Source organism: Hipposideros armiger, unplaced genomic scaffold (assembly GCF_001890085.2).
Source record: "Hipposideros armiger isolate ML-2016 unplaced genomic scaffold, ASM189008v1 scaffold_451, whole genome shotgun sequence".
Taxonomy (NCBI): Eukaryota; Metazoa; Chordata; class Mammalia; order Chiroptera; family Hipposideridae; genus Hipposideros; species Hipposideros armiger.
In genome coordinates, this window is record NW_017731801.1 from 1,182,937 (window position 1) to 1,205,082 (window position 22,146).

General features: G+C 40.6%; 2 protein-coding genes across 3 annotated transcripts; one reads left to right on the forward strand and one right to left on the reverse strand.

The window, feature by feature from the left end:
• Positions 1–5,312: 5,312 nt before the first annotated feature.
• On the reverse strand, positions 5,313–18,661 carry ZNF189 (zinc finger protein 189). Of its 2 annotated transcripts, none has more exons than XM_019665748.1 (3): positions 18,298–18,661; positions 17,456–17,582; positions 5,313–8,042 (listed from the first exon to the last, which is right to left on the reverse strand). In XM_019665748.1, exons 1-3 carry the CDS (start codon positions 18,328–18,330, stop codon positions 6,322–6,324), a joined length of 1,881 nt encoding a protein of 626 aa, XP_019521293.1. In that variant the 5' UTR covers positions 18,331–18,661; the 3' UTR covers positions 5,313–6,321. The 2 variants fall into 2 exon arrangements, with proteins under 2 accessions (XP_019521293.1, XP_019521294.1); XM_019665749.1 differs by having other exon boundaries at positions 17,456–17,540; positions 18,298–18,610.
• Positions 18,662–18,857: 196 nt separating this feature from the next.
• On the forward strand, positions 18,858–21,665 carry MRPL50 (mitochondrial ribosomal protein L50). The gene is made up of 2 exons (XM_019665750.1): positions 18,858–18,979; positions 20,662–21,665. The coding sequence occupies exons 1-2, from the start codon at positions 18,888–18,890 to the stop codon at positions 21,044–21,046; spliced, it is 477 nt and encodes a 158-aa protein (XP_019521295.1). The 5' UTR covers positions 18,858–18,887; the 3' UTR covers positions 21,047–21,665.
• The last annotated feature ends 481 nt before the right edge of the window (positions 21,666–22,146 follow it).

Below are 22,146 nucleotides of genomic sequence, written 5' to 3' on the forward strand. Positions count from 1 at the left end.
ATGGCATTTGTATACCAGACAATTAAGCTTGGGTAGCTAAGTAAGAAATGCAAGTGCCATTGACTGGGGTTTGGAAAGTGGGGAGGGGAGTCTAGCAGTATAGCTGGGCGCAGAAAGGGAGGTTGATGCAATCTATTGTAGGTTAAAAATCACAAGATGGCAAAAAGGAAAGGAACTCTTAGAAAAGGAACTGCCATTGTGTAAGAAAATACTTTGATAATTCCCTGGAAGAAGATAATATCTTGAAGGTATAAGTATCAAAAGCCAAAGCACAAAGTGTTACTAAATGCTGGAAGGAACAAAAAGTAGAATTTGCTTTTGCTCTGAAAAGGAAGGTGAGAGGAGGGAGGGAAGGGAGAAGGCCCCGGAGAAATGAGGGCGATAGGGAATTGTGAGGAGGTGACCAAAGTACTGTGAAGAAGGGAGACAGATATCAAGCAATCTTCTTGACAGGAAGAGCCAAGTTTCACATATGACTCTACATCATGCTTTACAAAACAAGATAATGAGACGATTCATAACGATTCATGATGTGAGTTTAGCAGAAGCCGACTATGACAGTGAGAATATAAGCCTCTAGAAACTTGCAGACATCTTGGAGCAGGCTTTAGGCAAAGCAGAAATGGGACTTCAAGTCCATCTGATTTAGCTCCCTGGAGTGAAAGACTCCGGAGACACCTACATTTCACTCATAGCAACAGCAGAGGAAACTGGGGCTCAGTGTACAAAGGAAGTTGTTGAAGGTCACAAAACCAGTAGGTGAGACTTAGGCTAGTGAATTGCAAAATCCTCTTGGGAGGTGGTACTCACGGTGGTGAAAAGCAGAGATTCTGGAGTCAGACGGTCTAGGTTCAAATGCTGGCTCTGCCACTCACTAGCCATGTGACTTTGGACACATTATGCCACCTTTCTGTGGTTCAGTTTTTCATCTCCAAATTAAGAAACGTACAGTATCACAAATTATTGAGAAATTAAATGAGTCAATACATCTCAATAACAGACTCACAATCCCTTACCCATAATTCTGAAATCCAAAAAGCTCTGAAAACCGAAAAGTTCACAGCAAATTATTTGGTGGCAACACCTGACTCGAGGCTGTCATCTTTATTCCACTTGATGGGATGCAGAGGTGTTAATGTGTCTGATTGTAGGTGCTGACTCAGACCCTGCAGAGGGAGTTATACCATATATAGCATAAGCACTATATTTGCTCTCTAAACTCTGAAAAATTCTGACTTTCAAAACACAGGCCCTCAAGGCCTTCAGAGAAAGAGCTCTGGACCTGTTTTTAGAACAATATCTGCCATACTTCTAGGGTAAAAGATGAGTTACCCATGCTTGTTAGAGCCTGGAGGGCTCATATAATACCAGTTCCCTACCTAAGACCGTTTTCCTGAAAGGATGAATTAAGAGATACGAGCATCAGCACAGCTCAGCACAGCTCTTTTTCCATCACTCAAATAAACATGGCTTTCTGGCTGTAACAAGCCCCCTAAAATAGTCTAACATTTAGTACAGGGCATCAGCATACATAAACATAGAAAATCAGTCACCCAGTATCCATTCAACACCTACTGTATGCTCGCTCACTCAGCACTGTGAAGATACTGCATGGGCCTTGTATGCTTCCCATTGAGATAAGGAAGACAAGGATATAGTTAGGAAACAAAATGGCACACAAGAATGTGCTAAATGGCAGTGGTGTAGGCCAGGTGCTGAGATCCCAAGGGAAGGAAGGCTTTACAAAGGCAGAGTGAGTTGCAGGCAGTTTGTTGCTAGTTACATGATCTTGGGAAACATACTCCCTCTGAGCCTGTCTCCTCATCATAAAACAGCTGTTGTGAGGTTACCAATATTGTATGATATATAAATGTCGTGATATATGTCGTGAATACTATTTTTTCCCTGTCAGCTGGCTCTTGAAGAATTGTAAAGGCACTCAAGAATGAAGATGAATGAACTGTGTCCTGACTAGAGTACAGATTATGTATGTTGAGACTAGACTAGAATAGTGAGACCAAATGTAGTGGCACCGTGCAGGGGAAGCGGAGGTTGCCCAAGAATGGAAAGTCTTGCCTTGAAGTCATGAGAAGTAAGGAAATGTGAATAATTTTTTGTGTGCAGGGAATAACACGATAAAAGAGTATTGCTGAAAATTATATTGTTAGAATGCAGAGGATTGGGAGGAAGTTGGGAGCCAGCTGAGTGTGTCTAATAGCAATCCTAGCCCCATGTTGGTGGAAGTCAGTGAGTGGACATGACATTGTAACACCAGGGAAAACAACAAAACTCTCCTTTTGCAGCAGAGCCATTTACCACCCTAATAAAGTGTCTGTTTTATTCCAAATCGAGAGGCAAGTACTGGGACAAATAAAAATTCAAAATATTGGGTTGTTGGAAAAGTCATAATGCATTTTTGCAATGAAAAACAGAAAAAATACTTCATGACTTTTCCAACAACCCAATAATTCTACTTCTAGTTCTCAAAGAGGCTTGCATACATGCACAGACTTGGCTCTTTGAGCATGATGGCACAATGAAATATAGAGCCTCTTCTAAAGATAGCACCAATTTTTCTGGCAGCCAGAACCACCAGGACTAGGCCACAGCCCAAGGGCTCAGGTGTCAGAGAAATCTACCCTGCCCTTTTAAGTTATCCAAGGTCAAGGCATCTTTCTGCAGCCACTTCCAACTTTTCCTTTCCCTGCCCTGGTTTTACCCTGGGGGAACTTACAGGCTAGAGAAGTCACAGTGCACTTCTTGGTTCCAGGGATACAATGACTGTCATGTGATGTGGGACTTTACCTTAGCCATTGGACTGACCTAAGGAGTGTTCTTGAGAACATGACTCCTGAACAGGAAGTAGCACAGGCAGAGATATGCACTGTTTTAATTGTGCAAAATGTATTGACTCAGTGTTTCGGAAAATTAGGTGATTTTCCCCCTTTATGCTATGGAATACATTTGGCTTACTACTCACTTCCTCAAGTCTCCTTGAGAATAAAGGGCTGCTTTATACAACTTGTACTTACAGCATTAATATAGCACCTGACAGGTATTTAAAAAAATACATGTTAATTGAACTTGTACCATTTGGGCAGTAAATAAGTATATCTGTCCTTTGTCCATGCATCATGGTTATAGCGGCCTTAATTAAAAAGAAACCAACCCACCCACATCCACCAACCACCCAAAGCCACAACTTTTGAAGGTGAATGGGATCAAATACTGATTACAAACAGTGACTTAAAAAGTGACTGGAATATCTGGACTAAAGAAAAAGTTGAAATTTAGAATGCAAACATCAGCTTAACTGTGTACGCTGTGTATCCCCACTAGGTTTGCTGATGACATCCTCCTTTAGGAAACCACATGAAATGTCTCACTCATCAAAACCAGAGAAATGGTCTATTTACAGTGATTTTTTTTTTTTGCTACCAGATTCCTTTTATCTGCTTGTTTTAATGTTTTCCACTGTGGTGGTGAATTTTGTTGACTTGACTGGGGTAAGGGATACTGGTAAAGCATTATTTCTGGGTGTTTCTGGAAGAGATTAACATTCAAATCTGTAGACTGAGTAAAGACCACCTTCACCAACGCTGGTAGGTATCATCCAATTCACTGAGGGCCTGAACTGAACCAGGTGGAGGAAGGACAAGTTTGCTTTCTGCCTAAGCTGGGCATCCATTCTGTCTTTGGACATCAGCGCTCCTGGCTCTTGGACCTTTGGACTCAGGCTGAATACCACGGGCTTTCATGGTTCTCCAATTTACAGATGGTGTGTTGTGGAACTTCTTGGCCTCCATAATCACATGAGCGAATTGCTATTCTCTCTCGTTTATTGGTTTCTCTGAAAGGCCTGAATACATCTACTCATTAATATTTTGCATGATCTACTTTAATTCGCTTTTCAAATTGTTCCATGTGTTATTTCCACAAGGAATTTGAATAATTCCATTAAAAGTTCACAGTTGTTTATTTCAGCAGAGCCCTAAACAAACCCCCATAAACCCTCGCCAAGTTTTTGTTTAGTTTTTCCATTCTCCCCACTGCTACTCCAGACCTTTACTATTTATGAGGCTCTTAATTCTTACACCTAACAGCGTCCACCCTTCTTCCTTCCAATTCTCAGAATATGACTAAGACTTTTTGAAAATGGTCACAAGTGTATTCTATTTCTTATCCCCATACACACACACACACACACACACACACACACACAAAATCTGTCATTTTTCTCCCAATGAAAAAAGCCATCAAAGAAAAATCTCCCATTAGTGCTATAATTTTAGCTTATATAATAAATTTTCCACCTGATTTCCTTTATTTTCAACCTTTCCCTCAAGTAGCTATCTTTCCAGAATGGAAAAATACTCAAATTTTTCTTTAATCTCGATCTATATCCCTTTTTATATTCACAAATAAGTAATCCACCTTTTATAGACCAGTACAATTATTGGGCTGTTGGAAAAGTCATGATGCATTTTTGCAATGAAAAACAGAAAAATACGTCATGACTTTTCCGACAATCCAAGTGGGTAAGAATTTTAAAAAGGTTGCCAATTTTTTTACTGAAGACATACATTCAACAAACCATCCCCTACAATTACTATTTCCTAAAGACTTTTTAATTAAAAAGGGGAGAGACATAATTTCAGAATGAAGTCTTTACCAATTTCTTTTTTTCAGATACTATATTGTCCTTATTTCTACCATTTGAATGTAGGTCATGAATTGATGGTATTTGCGAACTGATGATTTACACTCGCCAGACAATAGTTGACTCTCTGAACAGTGGCTCTCCCCAAATTCTGAAGCTGTTTTTATAGAAATCATTGACTCTCTAATTATCTAAAGGACATTCTTTAACTCTTCCTTGATGTGTCCAGTCCTCTTCCAGGTCACTTTCCTATAGCAGCCATCACTACATGCTGGGTTTTCCACACCTCTGGATGTTCCTCCCTGTCTCCTTTGCATCTTGCTCACCCACTAAACAAAAGTGGGCCTCAGGAGTCCATCTCTGGATTTTTTTCCCCTTTTTTGCTTTATCTAATCCTTAATTCATTTAAATCTTAATTCAATTAAATCTTAATTTATTTCTGTGCCTAAACACTGGTGAATTCCTAAATCAATCTCTAACCCAGATATCTTCCCTGTGCAGCATAGCCACATCTCCACTTACCTCTAGACATCTCTACTGTATCACAGGTAGAACAGGTGAGAGCAATTCCATTTAAATCCCTAATTCTAATTTTTAAACATAGTAATAGATTTGACAGGATAGATTTTACACTAAATAAAGAACTCTTACACAAAGCAAAAAACAAAATAGGTTTAATGACTAGAACAGAGGAATCAACAGGTTTATAATAACCATTAACTAAGGGAAGCCCTAGAACCAGAAATAAGGATTTTAAAATGGCATGCAAAGTCTAATTACCATAAAAACCAAAGCAATACCAAAATATCTCAGCTTCCTAACAGACTCCAGGTCTTTTTATTTCCAATTCTTAACAATCAAAATATGTACACTTTCACATGCTACTGGTAGTGAAGGAATAAGATTATTTGTATAGGGCTACAAATATCTTTCATAGATAGGAGAGCACAAAAGAAGTGTCTTCCTCCACTTTTTTGGGCCCATCTAGGGAAAAAAAAATAATAAAAGGCACTCCCAAAAGTTCCTTGGTAACACCTTTGCTAGGTTTGTTACTCACATAATCTTTACATGTAAAATTACTGGTCCACTCATTTCACAGATCTGGGAACCGCAAGGCATTGGAACTGCTTCCTTTAACTCAAGTGCCAAACAACTGGCTGAAACAACATAAATACTCTGGATACCAGTTTCAAAAGGAAAAAAAAAAATCTGGGCTGTTTCCTTGAAAACTTCATCATATGCTCAATGACTGGACTTTGGCATGCATAGCCAAACACATTATGGAAATGAAAGAACCACCACATAAGATGGTGGCAGAGGACTCTGAACTATTATTCCAGTTTTCTAACATCAGCTGCTTCCAGCTCCTTTGTACCAATGCAACTTTGTCATTCTCTTTATTAATTATAACCAGGTACTCTGAGCCTGCATTTAACCTCTCTGCTGATTTATTTTGAAAATATGATTAGAGTTTCTCTATGATCGCCAAAACAAAGAGTAATGGAAGGCTTCAAATGCCTGTGGGCAGCTATTCATGGAATCTTTAGAAACCTTTGCCTGAGGCCAAGGAGAATTTGCTTTACCATTAAATCTGACTCATGTTGAGCAACACTGAAACTGCACTTGGGTAGCTCAAAGTAAGCTTAAATACTTCTCTAGGTTTACTGCATCCAAGTAGTGTGCAATTTTTGGTGCTGAATAAGAGACATGCGGCAATTGAAGGCTTCGCCACAAGCATCACATTCATGGGTTTCTTGGGTTTTCACCTCTGCATGGATCTTCTGATGGTTGACAAGGCTGCGCTGTTGACTAAAACTTTTGTCGCACTTATCACACTTATAAGGCTTTTCTCCTGTGTGTATTCTTTGATGCTGAATAAGGCCTGAGTTCCGACTGAAGGCCTTACCACATTCATCACATTTGTGGGGTTTATTACCTGTGTGAACACCCTGATGTCGAATAAGATTACAAAGTTGACTAAAGCTTTTGCCACACTGTCTGCACAGATAGGGTCTCTCACCAGTGTGGATTCTCTGATGTTCAATAAGAAATGAGCTCCGACTGAAGCTTTTCCCACATACAGTACACAGGTAGGGCTTTTCACCAGTGTGGATTCTTTGATGTTGTACAAGATGAGCACTGACACTAAAAGTTTTCCCACATTCATCACATTTATAAGATTTTTCCTTAGGGAAGACTTCCTGTTGTATAACAAGACTGCAATTTGGATCAAAACTTTCCTTAGTGTCATTGTATGAATAAGTCTTCTCTCTGGTGTGGATTCTCTGATGCTGAATAAGACCTGAGCTTCTACTAAAGGCTTTTCCACATTCCTCACACTTATGGGGTTTGTCTCCTGTGTGAATTCTCTGATGACGAGTAAGGTTGCACAGTTGACTGAAGCTTTTTCCGCACTCTTTGCACTGATAAGGTCTCTCACCTGTGTGGATCCTCTGATGTTCAATAAGGAAAGAGCTCCGACTGAAGCTTTTCCCACATTCAATACAAAGGAAAGGTTTCTCACCAGTGTGGATTTTTTGGTGTTGTATAAGGTATGTACTTAATCTAAAGGCTTTCCCACATTCACCACATTTATGGGGTCTTTCTCCAGTGTGAATTCTCTGATGTTCAACAAGTAATGAATTTCGACTAAAGCTTTTCTTACATTTGGTACAGTGGTAGGGTTTCTCACCAGTGTGAGTTCTTTGATGCTCAATAAGGTGTGACTTCCAACTGAAGGCTTTTCCACAGTCACTACATTTATGGGGTTTCTCACCTGTGTGAATCCTTTGATGTTTAACAAGGCTCCTTCTCTGACTGAAGCTCTGTTTACACTGATTACACTGATAGGGTCTCTCTCCAGTATGGATTCTCTGATGTCTAATAAGGGTTGAACTCACACTAAAGGTTTTCCCACAGTAATTACACTCATAGGGCCTTTCCCCAGTGTGAATTCTCTGATGTTCAATAACAAATGAACTGCGACTAAAACTTTTCCCACATTCACTGCATTGAAAAGGTTTCTCACCAGTATGAACTCTTTGATGTTGAATAAAATGGGCCTTGCGAACAAAACCCTTTCCACATTCTTCACATTTATGGCATTTCTCTTCTGAGTTAGGTCTCTTACGAATAATGTTAGTGTTTCCTCTGAACATTCTCTGTTCCTGGGTCAAAGATTCCCTTGGTATTTCCCATAAGAAGATTCCTCTCTGTTTATCTAACCTACCAACAAGTTCAAAGGTTTCTCTATGCATGGGGTCCTGGTCAATTTCACTTTTGATTCTTGTAACTATTATACCCTGTGATTCCACTTTGTCCTCAATTTCCTCAATTTCTTGTTTCACAGTTGGCTCCTCATCCTTATCTCTGTTCAAAACATCTAGAATAATAAATAGAAAACAGAAACATCAGCCAAGCTCTTTGTTAGTAAGGAGAAACTGTCACAAAAGTAAGATAATTCAGATAAATTAATCTATTATATCTATCAAATGTAGTTTACTACCTCACAGTATTGTTGTGAGGATTAAATTAGTTCATTTACATAAGGCATTTAGAACAGTACTTGGCAAAGAGTACAAGTTATATAAATATTATTTAGTTATCTGATGCAATGGAATGTTTTTCTTGGAGAAAAAGTGTGAAAAGAGTGTTTATGAGGCAAGGAAGAAGTCAGCAGGAGCAAGCAGAGTTGGGAGGAAGGGCTGGTAAACCAACAGTAAATTATGCAAGGTAAGGTGGACAAAGAATTAAACAAGTAGTGGTGAGATGAACCATCTATCAAGGAAGAAAGAATAACATGGAAAGAAAACACTAGGTTCAGGAAATTTAGAAAGAGATAGCATTATTGGAATGTGAATAGACCAAATAACTGACAAAAAGGAACACGTAAAATGATGCTGAGAAGGATAAAAGATAAAAACCAGGAGAAGCAAAAATTCATTCATTAATAAGAATTTATTTATTGAAATCAAAAGTATTCCAGCACTATGTTATGAGTCAGGGTTCAGAGATAAGACACCAAGTTTCCTACTTCATTGAATGGACAATGAGTATGAATGGAAAAAGAAAATAATATGATAAAGGAAATATTAAGTAAAAAGCAGCTCCTATACCAAGACACAAAATGGCTTTTAACAAAAATAATGGGTTGAAGTGACATGGAGTCCATGATATATATAAAGACAGAATAAAATAAAGGAAGATGATGGTCAGAGCTAATAGAACAAAGAAAAAGAGCAGTATGTGGTAGCTTATGACTACCTACCACAAATCATACCACATTCTTCAAGTATATATGATTCTCACATCTCTGAAGATATTAAGACCCAAGTTGGAAACACTTTGTTCCAACTGAGAATCTACATGACATCTAATAAATGAAAATCTTGCATGTGTTGAAGATAACTGTTGCCACGCAGCTGTGCGGCCATCTGTCCCCCCGCGCTTAACCCTAAACTGACCCTTTTGAGGACACTGTTCATACACCTTGTGTCTCTCTGTTTGGCTCCAAAGGATGGCCAGTTAGTCAATGATGGGTAAGATTCCTCATGGGAGGAACAACCTAAGACAGGTACGGTAGTGAGAAGGCCATTCATTAGGAGAAATCTCGGGGCTGATGGCGGTGGGCATGAACCCTCACTTGCCCCCCCAAAAGACTGGAAGTTTTCTACCTCTGTGGCTACATTCCTTCCCTCAACCTGCTTGGGAAGTGACCTGATGGTGTGATAGTATCTGTCCTCAGCACAATAATCTTATCTTCCTGGGGTCGTTTGCATATAGGGTATGTGAAGGCAGAGCATCTGTCTTATTGCAGCAGGCGGAGTTTACAGGCATGGGTAACTTGGCTTGAGCAAGTTCTCAGGAATGAGGCTCACAGACTGTGGAGAGAACAATGCTACTTCTGAGTAGGTGGAGAAATAAAAGCGGTGTGTCAGCCTGATTCGGGGCTCTTAGTCCACGAGGCTGGAAACCCTTGGCCCCACGCTCATTTAACTCTTGACTGCTGTTTCTTTTATTTCTTAACCCTTTGCCGCCCCCCCTCGTTCTCCCACTGCTCATGTCGTGCGGGACGCAACAGATAACATAAAGGTCTATGATGTAACAGAGTGGCATACAGGACACATAAGCCTGCTTCTGACTGCTTTCCTGATTTTCTATCTCTTGCTGCCTTTTGGAGGATAATCTCATTAGAGGATTTGATCACTACCAAATTTATATTTGGCTTAAACAATTTCCTTTTCAGACTTCCCCTTTTCTAGACTGTAAAGTCACCTTTGAATTTTTTCACTTACTTCATATCAGCCATTAAGCTATTTTATTCCCCCCCCCAAAACTTCTTCTCTTAGTCTTCCCTAACAAACTACTGGAAACTTTACTTCTACTTATAGTATTCTCTCTCAAATTCACTTTCTGTTTTTCCTTCACAAAATGAAAAAGGATAGGAGAACTCCCTCAACTTTCTGCCCCCTACCTATAAACTTATCTGCAATGGTACATGAATATATATCCCTGTCCTATCCAAAGTTAATCCATCTACCCTCTTTTGATCCCACTTGCCTCTGGGAACTTGTTCAATTATTACCATTTTTTCCTCTTTCTTCAATCTCTATTCTCAACTAACATCTTCCTACCAACACATAAATAGGCCCAACTTTATCTTGAACCTGAAATCCTTCCCTTAATGAAAGCCAACCTGTGACACACATCTTATGTGTAGCTCTCCATTTCCTAACTATGTTTTCCATGCCCATCCTGTTCCCATTCAATCTGTTCTACAATCTTCTGTGAAATCTGGTTTCTGCTTCCAGCATCTAGAGAAACTTCTCATTAAGTTACCAATGACTTTTGAATAACAAATACAATGAATGTTTTTCAGTGCTTATTTCACATAGCAGCATCTGACACTGTTGATCACTCCCATTTCTTTTCTTTTTTTTTTTTTTTAAGCTGAGCCATCCTGCCACCTGTTGGTAGCTCAGCGGCTGCTCAGCTCGGGCCGGGAATCGAACCACCGTTGCTCAGAGCTCAAACTCTTGAGCGAGCTCTTAACCAACTGAGCCACTCAGCCAGCCTTCACTCCCATTTCTTAACACTATTTGTTTTTGGTTTCTATACTATTATATTTCTCTAGTTCCCTCTCTACTTCTTCCTCGGCCTTTTCTAATACATTTCCCTCATGCATTTGTCTTCCTTTGTCAACTGTTTAAGGTTATTGTTATCCATGTTTACACCATCTCACTCTATACACACTTTCTGGATATCACCGCTTGGATGTCTCAAAGAGCTCACAATTAAGATGATCAGCATCATCTGCTCTCGTGTCTGCCTCTAGCCCTACTCATCTCTTGAGAGGCACCATCATCCATTACCCTAAAGTCCCAAAGCAGGAAATCATCCTAGCTTTCTCTATTTTTCTTACCATTAATCAATAACCAAAATCAATGATTCTACTCTCCAGCATCTTACCTTCCTTCTCCTTTTTACCCTCACATCCGTGTTTCCCTGGATTACTGCGAAATCCACCTAACAATCCTTGGCTGTGGTCTTAAGGCTGCCCCCACACTATGTCCACCTCACTGAATCCAGAGATATTCATGAAATGGAATTCTATTCACGTCACCACGTGTAGATTCACTAACACTCCATCGCTTCTAAGATTAAATCAAAGCTCTTTACACTATGATACTCAGCACTTCATGTCATGGTCTCTAAGCTGCAGTTTACCTTGCTACCCACTCTATCACACTTTAACTGATCCAACTGCTTGTGTTATAGTCTTTCATGTCATTTCATTGCATATCTTGTTTACTAAATGTCCCCCAAAATTACTGACCTGGCAAACTCTTGGTTTCTCTTTAAGATTCCATTCAAAGCAATAGTTGCTCTACAAAGCCTTCACTAACTCCACTAGACAGATTAGGTGTTTTGTTTTTTCATCACCAGTCCTTGTCCCTAACTCAATTATAGCTGTTATTACAGTGCACTCTTAACTGTGTCTGTATCGTCCACTGGACTGTAAATTCCTCGTAAGAAGGGAAAGTCGCTTCATGTTTACCCAGTAGATATCGTTCCAAGGATTTTACTCAAAGGAATACGAAAAAAATTATCATTATTTGCAAATGATATGAATGTGTACCTAAAATCCCTAAAAAAATAAATAAAATACAATAGCAATGATAAGACTAATATATAAAATACTGTTGTTTCTTACTACCAAGTTAAGAAACATTATAGAAAAATAAAATATGCCCTTCATAACAAAAACCATAAAACCTAGGGATGAATCTAATAAGAAAAGTGTAAGATCCATAAAAATTGTCCATAAAATTTTTCTGAAGAACATAAAAGACAGTTAATAGTTAACCAAACTGCTAAAGAGACTCAGTGTTGTAAGGGTCCTACTTGCTTCTGGGAACTTAATTCTTTCGAAATCCATCTCTGAACCTAAATGCCTTCTAATCAAAATCCTATGAACCAACTAAAAAACCCCCCAATGAATCTAAATTTCAACCAGAAGAATGAAAACAAGTATATCCTGAAAAGTAATACAAAAGAATGACTTACTTTACCAGATATAAAATATAAAATATTCCTAAAGGAAATAAAACACAGAGGCACTGGCATAAAAATAATTAGGGTTTGGTAGCTATAATCACCTTCTGGGGTATCAGCCATGCTAGTATTATATGTTCCCATCTTGAGATCATAGCTAATTTGTCTAGACCAGCGGTTCTCAACCTGTGGGTTGCAACCCCTTTGGGGGCCGAACGACCCTTTCACAGGGGTCACCGGGTACTTGTATGTGGGCGTATCTGCATGTGGGCCTGGAGACAGATAGAGGAGCGGTGTCTCGGTTCCTAAGACCATCGAAAATATGTGTTTTCTGATGGTCTTAGGCAACCCCTGTGAAAGGTTGAGAACCTCTGGTCTAGACAGTTGACTCAAAGTGAGTCTCTCCTTAGAATTTGGAATTGAGGGCTGGCCGAGTGGCGCAATGGTTAAGAGCTGGCTTGGGACACCAGAGGGCTCCAGTTCGGATCCCACATATGCGGGCCAGTGACACTGCCCTCTACAGCTAAGATGCTGAACAACAGCTCGACCTGGAGCTGGGCTGCCATGAGTCGCCAGTGACAGCGTAGGCTGCAGCCTCTGCTGCAGTGGGTTGCCATGGGCTACCATGTGTAGCCAGCAGCCAGCATGAGCGGCCAGCAGCTGCTGTGAGCGGCTGTCCAGAAGCTAGCGACTGATCTGCCTTGTTTGGGAAGAGCGTAATGATGGTACCAACTTGGGCCAATGAAGCAACGTCCTCCACAACTAGACTGAAGAACAAAAGGACAGCAACCTGTCTGTTCCCCTTCCCCCAATTCCCCAGTGCTGTTCCCATCCCCCAATTCCCCAATAAAAATCTTAAAAAAAAAAATTGGAACTGAAACTGAAATAGTTAGTCAGTCTGAATGTGCCTAGAATTGTAACCTACCAAGTCAGAAGCTAAAAGGACAAAAGCATGTGAACACAGGAGGAAAGGCTAGACTGCCAAGAAGAAAGAAACAAAGCAAACAGAATTAATTCCAGACGTTCTGAGAGTGATTCAATTTCTAAGTCCTTTTCTGATGTCCAGTTGCAATCTTGCTCATATAGTCCATGAGCCATCTATGACCCTATAATAATTTCTCTTGCTGGCTTAAGCTAGCTAGCTTGGGTTGATTTCTATAATCTTCAACCAAACAGTTTTAGAATAATGTAACTAGGGAAAGAGAGAAGGCAAGGTAATGGTAAAGTGGAAGTGGCTGAACTTTAGGACAGAATAGGAATTGGCACTTTTTCTGTAAAGAGCCAGATGGCAAATAGTTTTGGCTTTGTCAGCCATGTGGTCTCTGTTGTAACTACTCAATTCTGCCAGTGTAGCATGAAAGACAATACAAAAAGAAAGGGCATATCCATGTTCCAATAAAACTTTATTTACAAAAAAACAGGCAGTAGGACAGATTTGTCCTGTGGACCATAATTGCCAAACCTGCTATCCAACAGAGTATAAAAACAACAGTTTTGTTGGTAAAAGAATGGGAGGATGGAGAAGAACTTGTATTCCTAGGGGTAGCACAGTGCTTGATAACTACTTATTAAATGAATGAGTAGTTGAACAAATAATTGCAGAGACTATAATCAAATAAGATAATGAGTTTACAACCTTGTAGGTACGGCAGTCCCCAATTCTGTCATGGTCCAATATGGTTCCAGTAGACTGTAGTTAAGTCTTTAAAAGTGAAGAAGTCAATTTCAATTGAAAAGACCGAAAGATCAAGAACTGAGAAATCAAGCTGTCAGCTGTACTACCAATGTAGTTATTATAGTTTTTAAAGAAAAATCAGCATGAAAAGGGAAGGTATGACTCAAGAACCAAAATTACAAAGCTAGAAGAGAGTTGTGTTAAGTAAAGCAACAAGATAAAGTGGAGGAAACACTACACTGGAACAGCCAAATAACAGTGATCTCTCACCAAGGGAGCTCTCATCGAGGAATGGAGATAGTCTATAGAGGAGGATGAAAAGACTGTGGAGAGAGAAATAATAAATGAAGAAAATCTGTATTTCAGCTAAAATAAAGAAGAGAGCTTGAAAGGAGATCACAGATGGGCACACTGCCGTGCCTTTGCCCATATGGTACTTGCATTTTGCAGCACTAGGGATGGGCAATGCTGGGCATTTGCCTGGTTCTATCAACCAGGATACCATATGTGTGGACAAAGCTGGCAGTGACTCAAAGACACCATGGCATATTGAAAAAAAAAATCAGCAACTGATATTGTTGGAGATTGAAATGGTGGACTAGAAATAGGTGAAGCTAGAAAGCTAGGCAGGGGCTATATTAGGGAGGTCCTACTATGAAGGATAAGAAATCAAGATTTATCCTTTAAAATCTCAGGAATCATGAGATGCTGTAAGAAGTTAAGTAACACAAAATTACTTTGGTGGCAAGAAAGAGAATACATTAAAAGAATGAGAGACTAGCGGTGGTGCTAGTTTACAGGCTAATGCAACAATCTAGTCAAAAGGTATGAGTCTTAAATATATTCACTCAATCACACAAATATTTAAGAAGCATATAATATACGCCTGGTTCTCTGCTAAGTGCTGGAACAATCAAATTTTTTTAAATTTGATTAAATCAAATTAGAAAAATACAGTTACTGTCCTCATGGAGATCAGTCTAGTTAGAGAAATAAAGATTATAGCACAGTGTGATTATATTCAACAGTAGAAGTGTATACAGTGTAGCACAGTGGAAGGGGTGCTTAATTCTGAAGATGAGACCCTTGAGATCCTGAAGGATTATCTGAGATTTGCCAGATGAGTTACTTATGTAGTTTCCAAAAGGAAATGACTAGGAATTGGAGCTCAACAGAGAAGGTAATGACAATGATGATGATGACAGCAATCAACATTTATATTATATTTACTAAGTGCTAATCAGGGTTCTAAGTGCCTTACATATATTAGTTCAGTTAATATTCACAATAGCCCTAAGAGATGAGTGCTACCATCATTTCCATTTTATAAAAAACAAAACAAAACAAACTAAAAAACTGAGGCACAGAGAAGTTAAGTAATTCACCCATGGTTATAAGGCTAGTAGTAAGTGGTGGAACTAGTGATGTTTACTTAGACAGTTAGGCTCCACATCGCCTCTCTCAGGTGGAGTTAAAGATTTAGGACTTATTACCACGTAATGATAGCTGATGACCTGAGTGTCGATAAGGTCTGCCAAGGAAAGTATATAGACTGAGAAAAAGTCTGAGAATGCAAGGCAATGAAAGGAAGCAATAAAGAGTTTCAAATATCTATAGGCAGGTGGAATAAAATAAGGTCCAAAAAGAGTCTGTTGCATTTGACAACTTGGCAATTATAACCAATGTTAAACAATTTAAGGGAAGCCGTAGACGCAAGAAAGGGGGCTTAAAGGTGATGGGAGGAAAAAAAGTACAGAACACACATTACAGTGACAAAAAAATTGGCTGTGAAGAGAACGAGTGGCAGGTTACAGGGAGCAGCAAGTGGGAGACTGTGGCTCAAAGGAGACTTTTTTCTTTTTCTTCCTTCTTTCCCCAGTTGGAAGAGCCATGAACATGCCCATCATCAAAATAAAGATACCAGAGAACAAACAGAGACTGAAGCTATAAGGAAAAAAAAAATGTATGGCTGATTTATAAGTACTCAGAGAAGTGAGACGATAGGAGCAGGCTTAAGTGTGCAGATGAGGGACACAAAAGTTGAGAGTTCATGTTTAGTGGCCTCCATCTTCTCTACGAAACAGAAGGTAAGGTCCACTACTGAGTGATGAACCCAAGGAAAACTCTTGGTTTTGGAATAATCACTAAAAGGAACAGGGGAATGAGCAAATCAAGGATAAAAAACTTGGTGATATATAAAAACCCAGTGGAGAGACTAGAAGGAAGAAAAGCCAGGCATATATACAGGGTATCAATACTTTCCATTAAAGAATTTCTTCTGCTCCGTTTAGCCGCTCAGGTAGGAGAGAAGAAACGGCAGATTCATAACCAATAAAGGATGTGAAGTTTGCAAAATGGGTAGAGCATAATGACAAGGGGGCACGGGAGCATGATGGTGATAATTCATATACAGGTCTATGGATTCAATGAGGAGGGGAAAGAATAGAGAAGTCAAGGAACAGGAAACATTATTAAGAATGAAACATTATTGGGCCGGCCAAGTGGCTCAGTTGGTTAAGAGCTCGCTCAAGAATGCGAGCTCTGAGCAACAGCAGTTCAATGCCCAACCCGAGCTGAGCTGTCAACAGGTGGCAGGATGGCTCAGCTAAAAAAAACAACAACAAACATTATTAAGGTTTAGTAGGAAAGGAGTAGATGTAGAAAAGTAAGACGTTATAGTAACCGCCACTTGAGATTATGTCTGTTTTGGTCACCCCTATTTAGTTACAGTCAATAAACGTCTATTGTCTGAATAACTGGTCAAAGAATAAGATATTGGGGTTTAAATTTGCCTATTACGACAAAACTGAGGGAATGATCATTGATGTGAGTTGCTGAATAAAAATGGAAAGCAGGGTACTTGAAGACAATATGGTCAAGATATAATGAGGCTTAAATAATGACGGCACCATCGATTGTGTGGGTTGGCATAGAGAAGACCCTGAAACGTGATAAAGTCTATGTGTGAAGGTCCAAAAAAAAAGTTGACAAATGAGAGTGAAAAGGAACTGAGTGGGTACTGCAAAACTCCTGAGGCCTCAAAAGAGAGAGATTTTTGTTTGAAGGTGGAAAAGGAATGCTTTGGGAAGAGGACTGAAAAGCTGGGAGAACAGTAACTCCTCCCTTCCAGCCTTGATACAAAGGATGGGGAAGAGAGAGGATGTGGGAGAACGCGCAGCTCCGCCAGAGAAGTGGCGTCCTTGGGAAAGCGCCAGGTTTCAGTTAAGGCCAGGAGAGGTAAGGAACATTATGTGAAGAGGAACAGGGGCTCCAGAAGGCAGCGTGAAAAAGGGTGGGAGGGAAGCAGTGGGAGGATGAGCCAGGAGGGAAAGTACAGAGCAATATGGGAATGAGATTAGGAAGACAGGAAGCCAGAAAGGCTTGTGCTCTGGTCACTGTAAGGATGCTAGAGATGAGAGTCATGGAAACAATCAAACGGCTGAAAGGTCTGAATCAGAAGTTTGGAACAAAGCAGTTTGGGGACTGGTACTGGTCCAAGTGTTCTCAAAGTCTGATTTCTAATAGCCTCTCAGATATTTTAATCAGAGCAAACAGCAGATTCTTACCCAGGGAGACCAGGTTTCCATAATTCTCCATCATGACATCTTTATACAAGCTTCTCTGAGCTGGATCCAGATAATCCCACTCCTCCTGGGTAAAAAACACAGCCACATCCTCAAATGTCAGCAACCCCTGAAATAGTATGATTTCTGTCAGTTCTTGTTGTCTCAAGGACAATTCTGCCTCTGAAAGTAGCAGAGGCAGTCACTTATCTGGGCCGGGTAGGCTAGAAGGAACACTTGAACTTAAAAGAGTTCCAAATGGGGCCCAGTTCTGCAAACTGACTGTAACACAGGCACCTGAGACTCGAGGGTATCTAACCTGGGTCGTGGTCCTCGGTAGTGCGGGGCCAAAGGGCCAGGCTTTTCTGGTTTAATAGTTATGTCCTAACATTCTGATTTTAGTAAGCTGCCCCGCGCGCGGCCTCCCCAAGCTTTTCCCACCTTATTGCCCCGCTCCAGTTCTCTATGCGCACTGGCTCGCACTGGTCAATTTAATTCCATGAAGTTCCCTCCGCGTCTACCTTGGTTCCAAGCATCGTAACAAACGCAGAAGACACAACGGAGGATCAAAAACGATGCCTCACCTGGAATAACTCACAAATGAGAGCGCTAGTTTGGAACATTACTAATTTTCTCCAGCTGATTTAACCAAGTTGCTTTTGGGGGGAAAAAATGGAGCCTGTTGGCTGGCAGTGTGGTCGCGAACCGCACCCCAGAGCAGTAGGGGGTACTTTTTGCACTACGCTGGCCCTAAAAGACCGCGGTCGGAGATGGGGGTGGGAGCGGTGGCGCGGCCTAGCTAGGGTAGTAGCGAGAGAGCGGGGATACCCGAAGAAGCGACTTACCTTTGGCTCCAACGGGGGGCTCGGGGAGGCCATCTCCTGGACAGAAATCAGGGCAGGAACCTTAGGCGGCCACACGGAAAGGAGCCTCTCGTGAGGCCTACCCGACCGTCGGAGATGAGGCCTAACGAAGGCGAGGCCTCCAGGCTGGGTCTGGCCAGGTCCTGCCTCCGTCCTCGAGCGGTCACGACCCCAGCAGCATATCAGACGCGCTCCATGGCCGCTCCCCAACCCCTGCCTGACTGCGCAGCCTTCCAGGCCTTGCTACAGCCTCCTCCCCGTTGCCAGTTCCTCCTCCTTTCAGCCAAGGAGCGCTTTAACCGCCCACCCCCGGACCAGAAGGCGTCACCCGGAACCTTCTCGGGACGTCCCCCAACTACAACTCCCGTCGTGCTCCGAGAGAGCGTCGCTGTCCAGCCTCTGCCGGCAATGGCTCCTGAACTACATTTCCCGACATGCAAAGGGCGCGATAGCCGCTGGTAAATCTTACTAGGAAGAGAGGACGTCTGCCATTAAAGTTACACCCGATTGGCTAGTCTTGGAGCGTCGCCGCCAACCGGGGGCGGGGCTTCGTCCCGTAGCTTTCTTTGGAGATGGCGGCGATTCCAGTGCTCGGTGTTACCAGAAGAGGCCTCACGTGGATGGTTGCAGGGGCGCCACGCAGAGAAATGTGGTCTCGATTCAGGTAAAGCGGGACGTTAGACGGTGGGTCACATTCACAGAAAGTAAAGAGAGAAACTGAAGAGGACGAAGGGACGAACTGGAAAGGGAGTGTCGTGCTGTTGCAACGGAACCCGAGAAAGTGCATTAGGGTTCTGAATTCTGAAGCTTCTGCGCGGGTCTCCGTGAGTGGTGAGGCTCAGTCATTTCTCCTCTTGGTCTCAGTTTTCTCACCCGTAACGAAAGTACCGCCCCCTTTCCCTGCCACTTCACTCAATTTATTAAGCAAATAGTGCCGATGTTGTGTTCCAGGCACCGAGTGTGATGTTAGGAAACAAGTGACATTTGGAACGAGTCAGTTAGAACGTGAACGTGTTCTGGAAACTAAACTCACTTGCGCGGTGTATTTCTAAACAAGCAAGATTCAGAGATAAAATGCAGTCTCATTTTGTTGGTTTGTTCGTTGATTTACTCAACAGATAGTTATTAAACGCCTACTCTCTCCCAGCATTTTTCTTAAGTAGGATAACAGCACTAGAAACAAAGTTTCTTGTCAGAGCATAAGTACTCTGACATATGAGCAAATGGAGGTCCTACAGAGAGGAAGTATTGGCCAAAACTCACAAGTTAACTGCAGAGCTGGATCTAGAACCCCGGTCTCTTGGCTCCCTGTTTACTGCTTTTCCCACAGCACCACGTGGAATCTTTTGAAGCTAAATCTGTTTGACTCAGAGTGTTAGGACAACAAAACTTATGGGAACCTCGGGGAACAATGTATGTATGTCATCTTCGGTTTCAAACAAAAACTCCTTCACTCCAGAAGGATATTTGACATCAGCTTATGTATTATTAGCTTCCCTTCTTTTTTGGTTACTATTTGCTGTTATCTCTTGACTCTTCTTAAAGTTTGTTTCATTCACTTATTTAACAAGTATTTATAGAGTGTCTTCTATATGCCAGGTGTCTAGGTGTTGGTGATACAGTTGAGGACAGGAATGCTATGGCATATTCATTGGTGGGGTAGAGAGGCCAGGGATGCTGCTAAGCATCCTACGGGGAACAGGACAGCCCCCCACAACAAAGAATTATCTGATCCAAAATGTCAATAATGTTTGGGCTTAGCAACCCCGATACAGTAAAAGAGGTAGAATGTCAGTAAAAGGAAAACTCAGATAGGATGCGATATGCTCTGAGAGCAATATAAAGTATGATAGGAGATCAAAGACGCTTAGAATTGTAGTTGATTGGGGAAATCAATAAAGGTCCCTGGAAGAGAACAGTTTTGTCCTAGGACCTACAGGATGAGAGGGATTTCTATAGGTAGATACGAAAGACAGGCATTTCAGATAGGATAGAACTGGAACTAACCCATGATGTCAGGAAAGTAGGAAACAGAATGTTTAGTTGGGTAGAGCATACAGTGTATGTAGATTAGTGAGTGAGATGAGGTTAGAGAGGTAGATTAGGTTTGGATCTCGGAGGTCTGGGAATCACAGATAGAATGATTTACCTTCACCCATCTTTGGGAATTCTTAGATCTTGTAAAATCTATAATTAGCTTTTGTTTTTTGTCTGTGCCAAGTCAGTTCAACTATAAGTTTCCAAGTGCAGGGACCTATCTTACTATTCTCTCCACAGTGCCCAAAACAGTAAGTGTGAAAATTATTTGTTGATTTAGATTCACATACTTCTTTTTGATCATTCCAGGGAAGAGAAAAAGCCCGTGGTGGCTGAGACATTAGAAGTGAAGAAAGAACCTATCCTGGTGTGTCCACCCTTACGAAGCCGAACATATATGCCACCTAAAGATCTCCAGAGTCGTTTCGAGTCTCATGTCAAAGAAATTTTTGGCTCATCTGCTCCTAGCAATTGGCAGGACACGTCCCTGGGAGATGGTCATCTGAAGTTCAGTTTTTTGTCACGTTTAGCTAATGACTTGGGCCATGCAGTGCCTAACTCCAGGCTTCACGAGATGTGCAGGGTCAGAGATGTTCTTGATTTCTATAATGTGCCTGTTCAAGATAGATCTAAATTTGATGAACTTATTGCCAGCAATCTGCCTCCCAATGTAAAAATCACTTGGGGTTACTGAGCAGTTCAGAAGAGGAACACATTGAAATCATTTTTTTCTCCTAAGCAAAGCCACCGCTTGTCATACCTTTTGATGCTTTGCCATGTGAAATACTATCAGAACTGTTCTCTAAAATCATTTGTTTTGTGGAAGAATGCATTTTTTTTTCTCCTATCATCATGAATTGACAACAGAATTTTCTTTTTTCACATATGCTCAAACTTTGTTTTATTAACGGAATCAGGTCATTAATAATTTAAGAAAATTTTATTCTCCGGAGGACACTGTAATTAACTTGGATTTAAGATATAAGTCTACATGTTGAGATGTCTTTATTATTCATAGGAATAAAATAAGATGCAAGAAAATGTTTTAATCCTGTCAGTACTTCTAAATCTAAGATAGTATTATATGTAGTATGTATATAAATAAGGAAACAGATTAGATATTTATAAAGGAAACATAAAAGTCTATGTGGTCTATTATAGAAACTTGTGTCTTTCACTTTTGCTTTTTTTCTATTTCACAAGTAGAAATAGAAAATGATACTGTTAATTCTGGATTAATCTCTTGGAATTGAAGTAGATTTCTTGAAGTGTGTTGGGTGTTTTAATTTTTTTAAAGATGAAATTTGTTTTTCTGCCTTGCCATTTTCTTAATTTAAGTATTATAAGTGGAAAAAAAATAGAATATGTGCCAACTATTAAGTGCTGTGACTTTTTTAACAGGAGATATGCCATATTCTGTATCTAAATGAATACTCTCTTCAAAGGAGAGTGTTTCAAAACTTTTATCTGTTCTGTAACTTTTAAAAAGTGGTCTTGAGTACTTATGAGTATCCACTAGGGTGGTAAGTCATTACAGACTTTGGTGTACTATGTTTGTGGAAATTACTCAAATAGCAAGTTATCAGATAGTTCTGTGACAAAATGATTAAATGAGGAAGGGATTAAATTGGGAGTTATTTTTGTTCAGACTTTAGATATGGCTAGAGAATAATGAGACAGAGGAAGGAATTTCTTATTTTTTATCTTTACTGATAATTCTGAAAGAAAAGTGATAGGTTTTAAACAAAGGAAATTGCATTTATTGCATTTATTCGCTTTCCCAGGGTGACTCAT

Coding starts and splice junctions, on each gene's coding strand:
- MRPL50 (XM_019665750.1), top strand. CDS start 18,888: ATGGCGGCGATTCCAGTGCTCGGTGTTACCAGAAGAGGCCTCACGTGG. Junction 18,980..20,661: donor GAAATGTGGTCTCGATTCAG/GTAAAGCGGGAC, acceptor TGATCATTCCAG/GGAAGAGAAAAAGCCCGTGG.
- ZNF189 (XM_019665748.1), bottom strand. CDS start 18,330: ATGGCCTCCCCGAGCCCCCCGTTGGAGCCAAAG. Junction 17,583..18,297: donor GCCCCCCGTTGGAGCCAAAG/GTAAGTCGCTTC, acceptor ATACTATTTCAG/GGGTTGCTGACATTTGAGGA. Junction 8,043..17,455: donor TGGAAACCTGGTCTCCCTGG/GTAAGAATCTGC, acceptor TTATTATTCTAG/ATGTTTTGAACAGAGATAAG.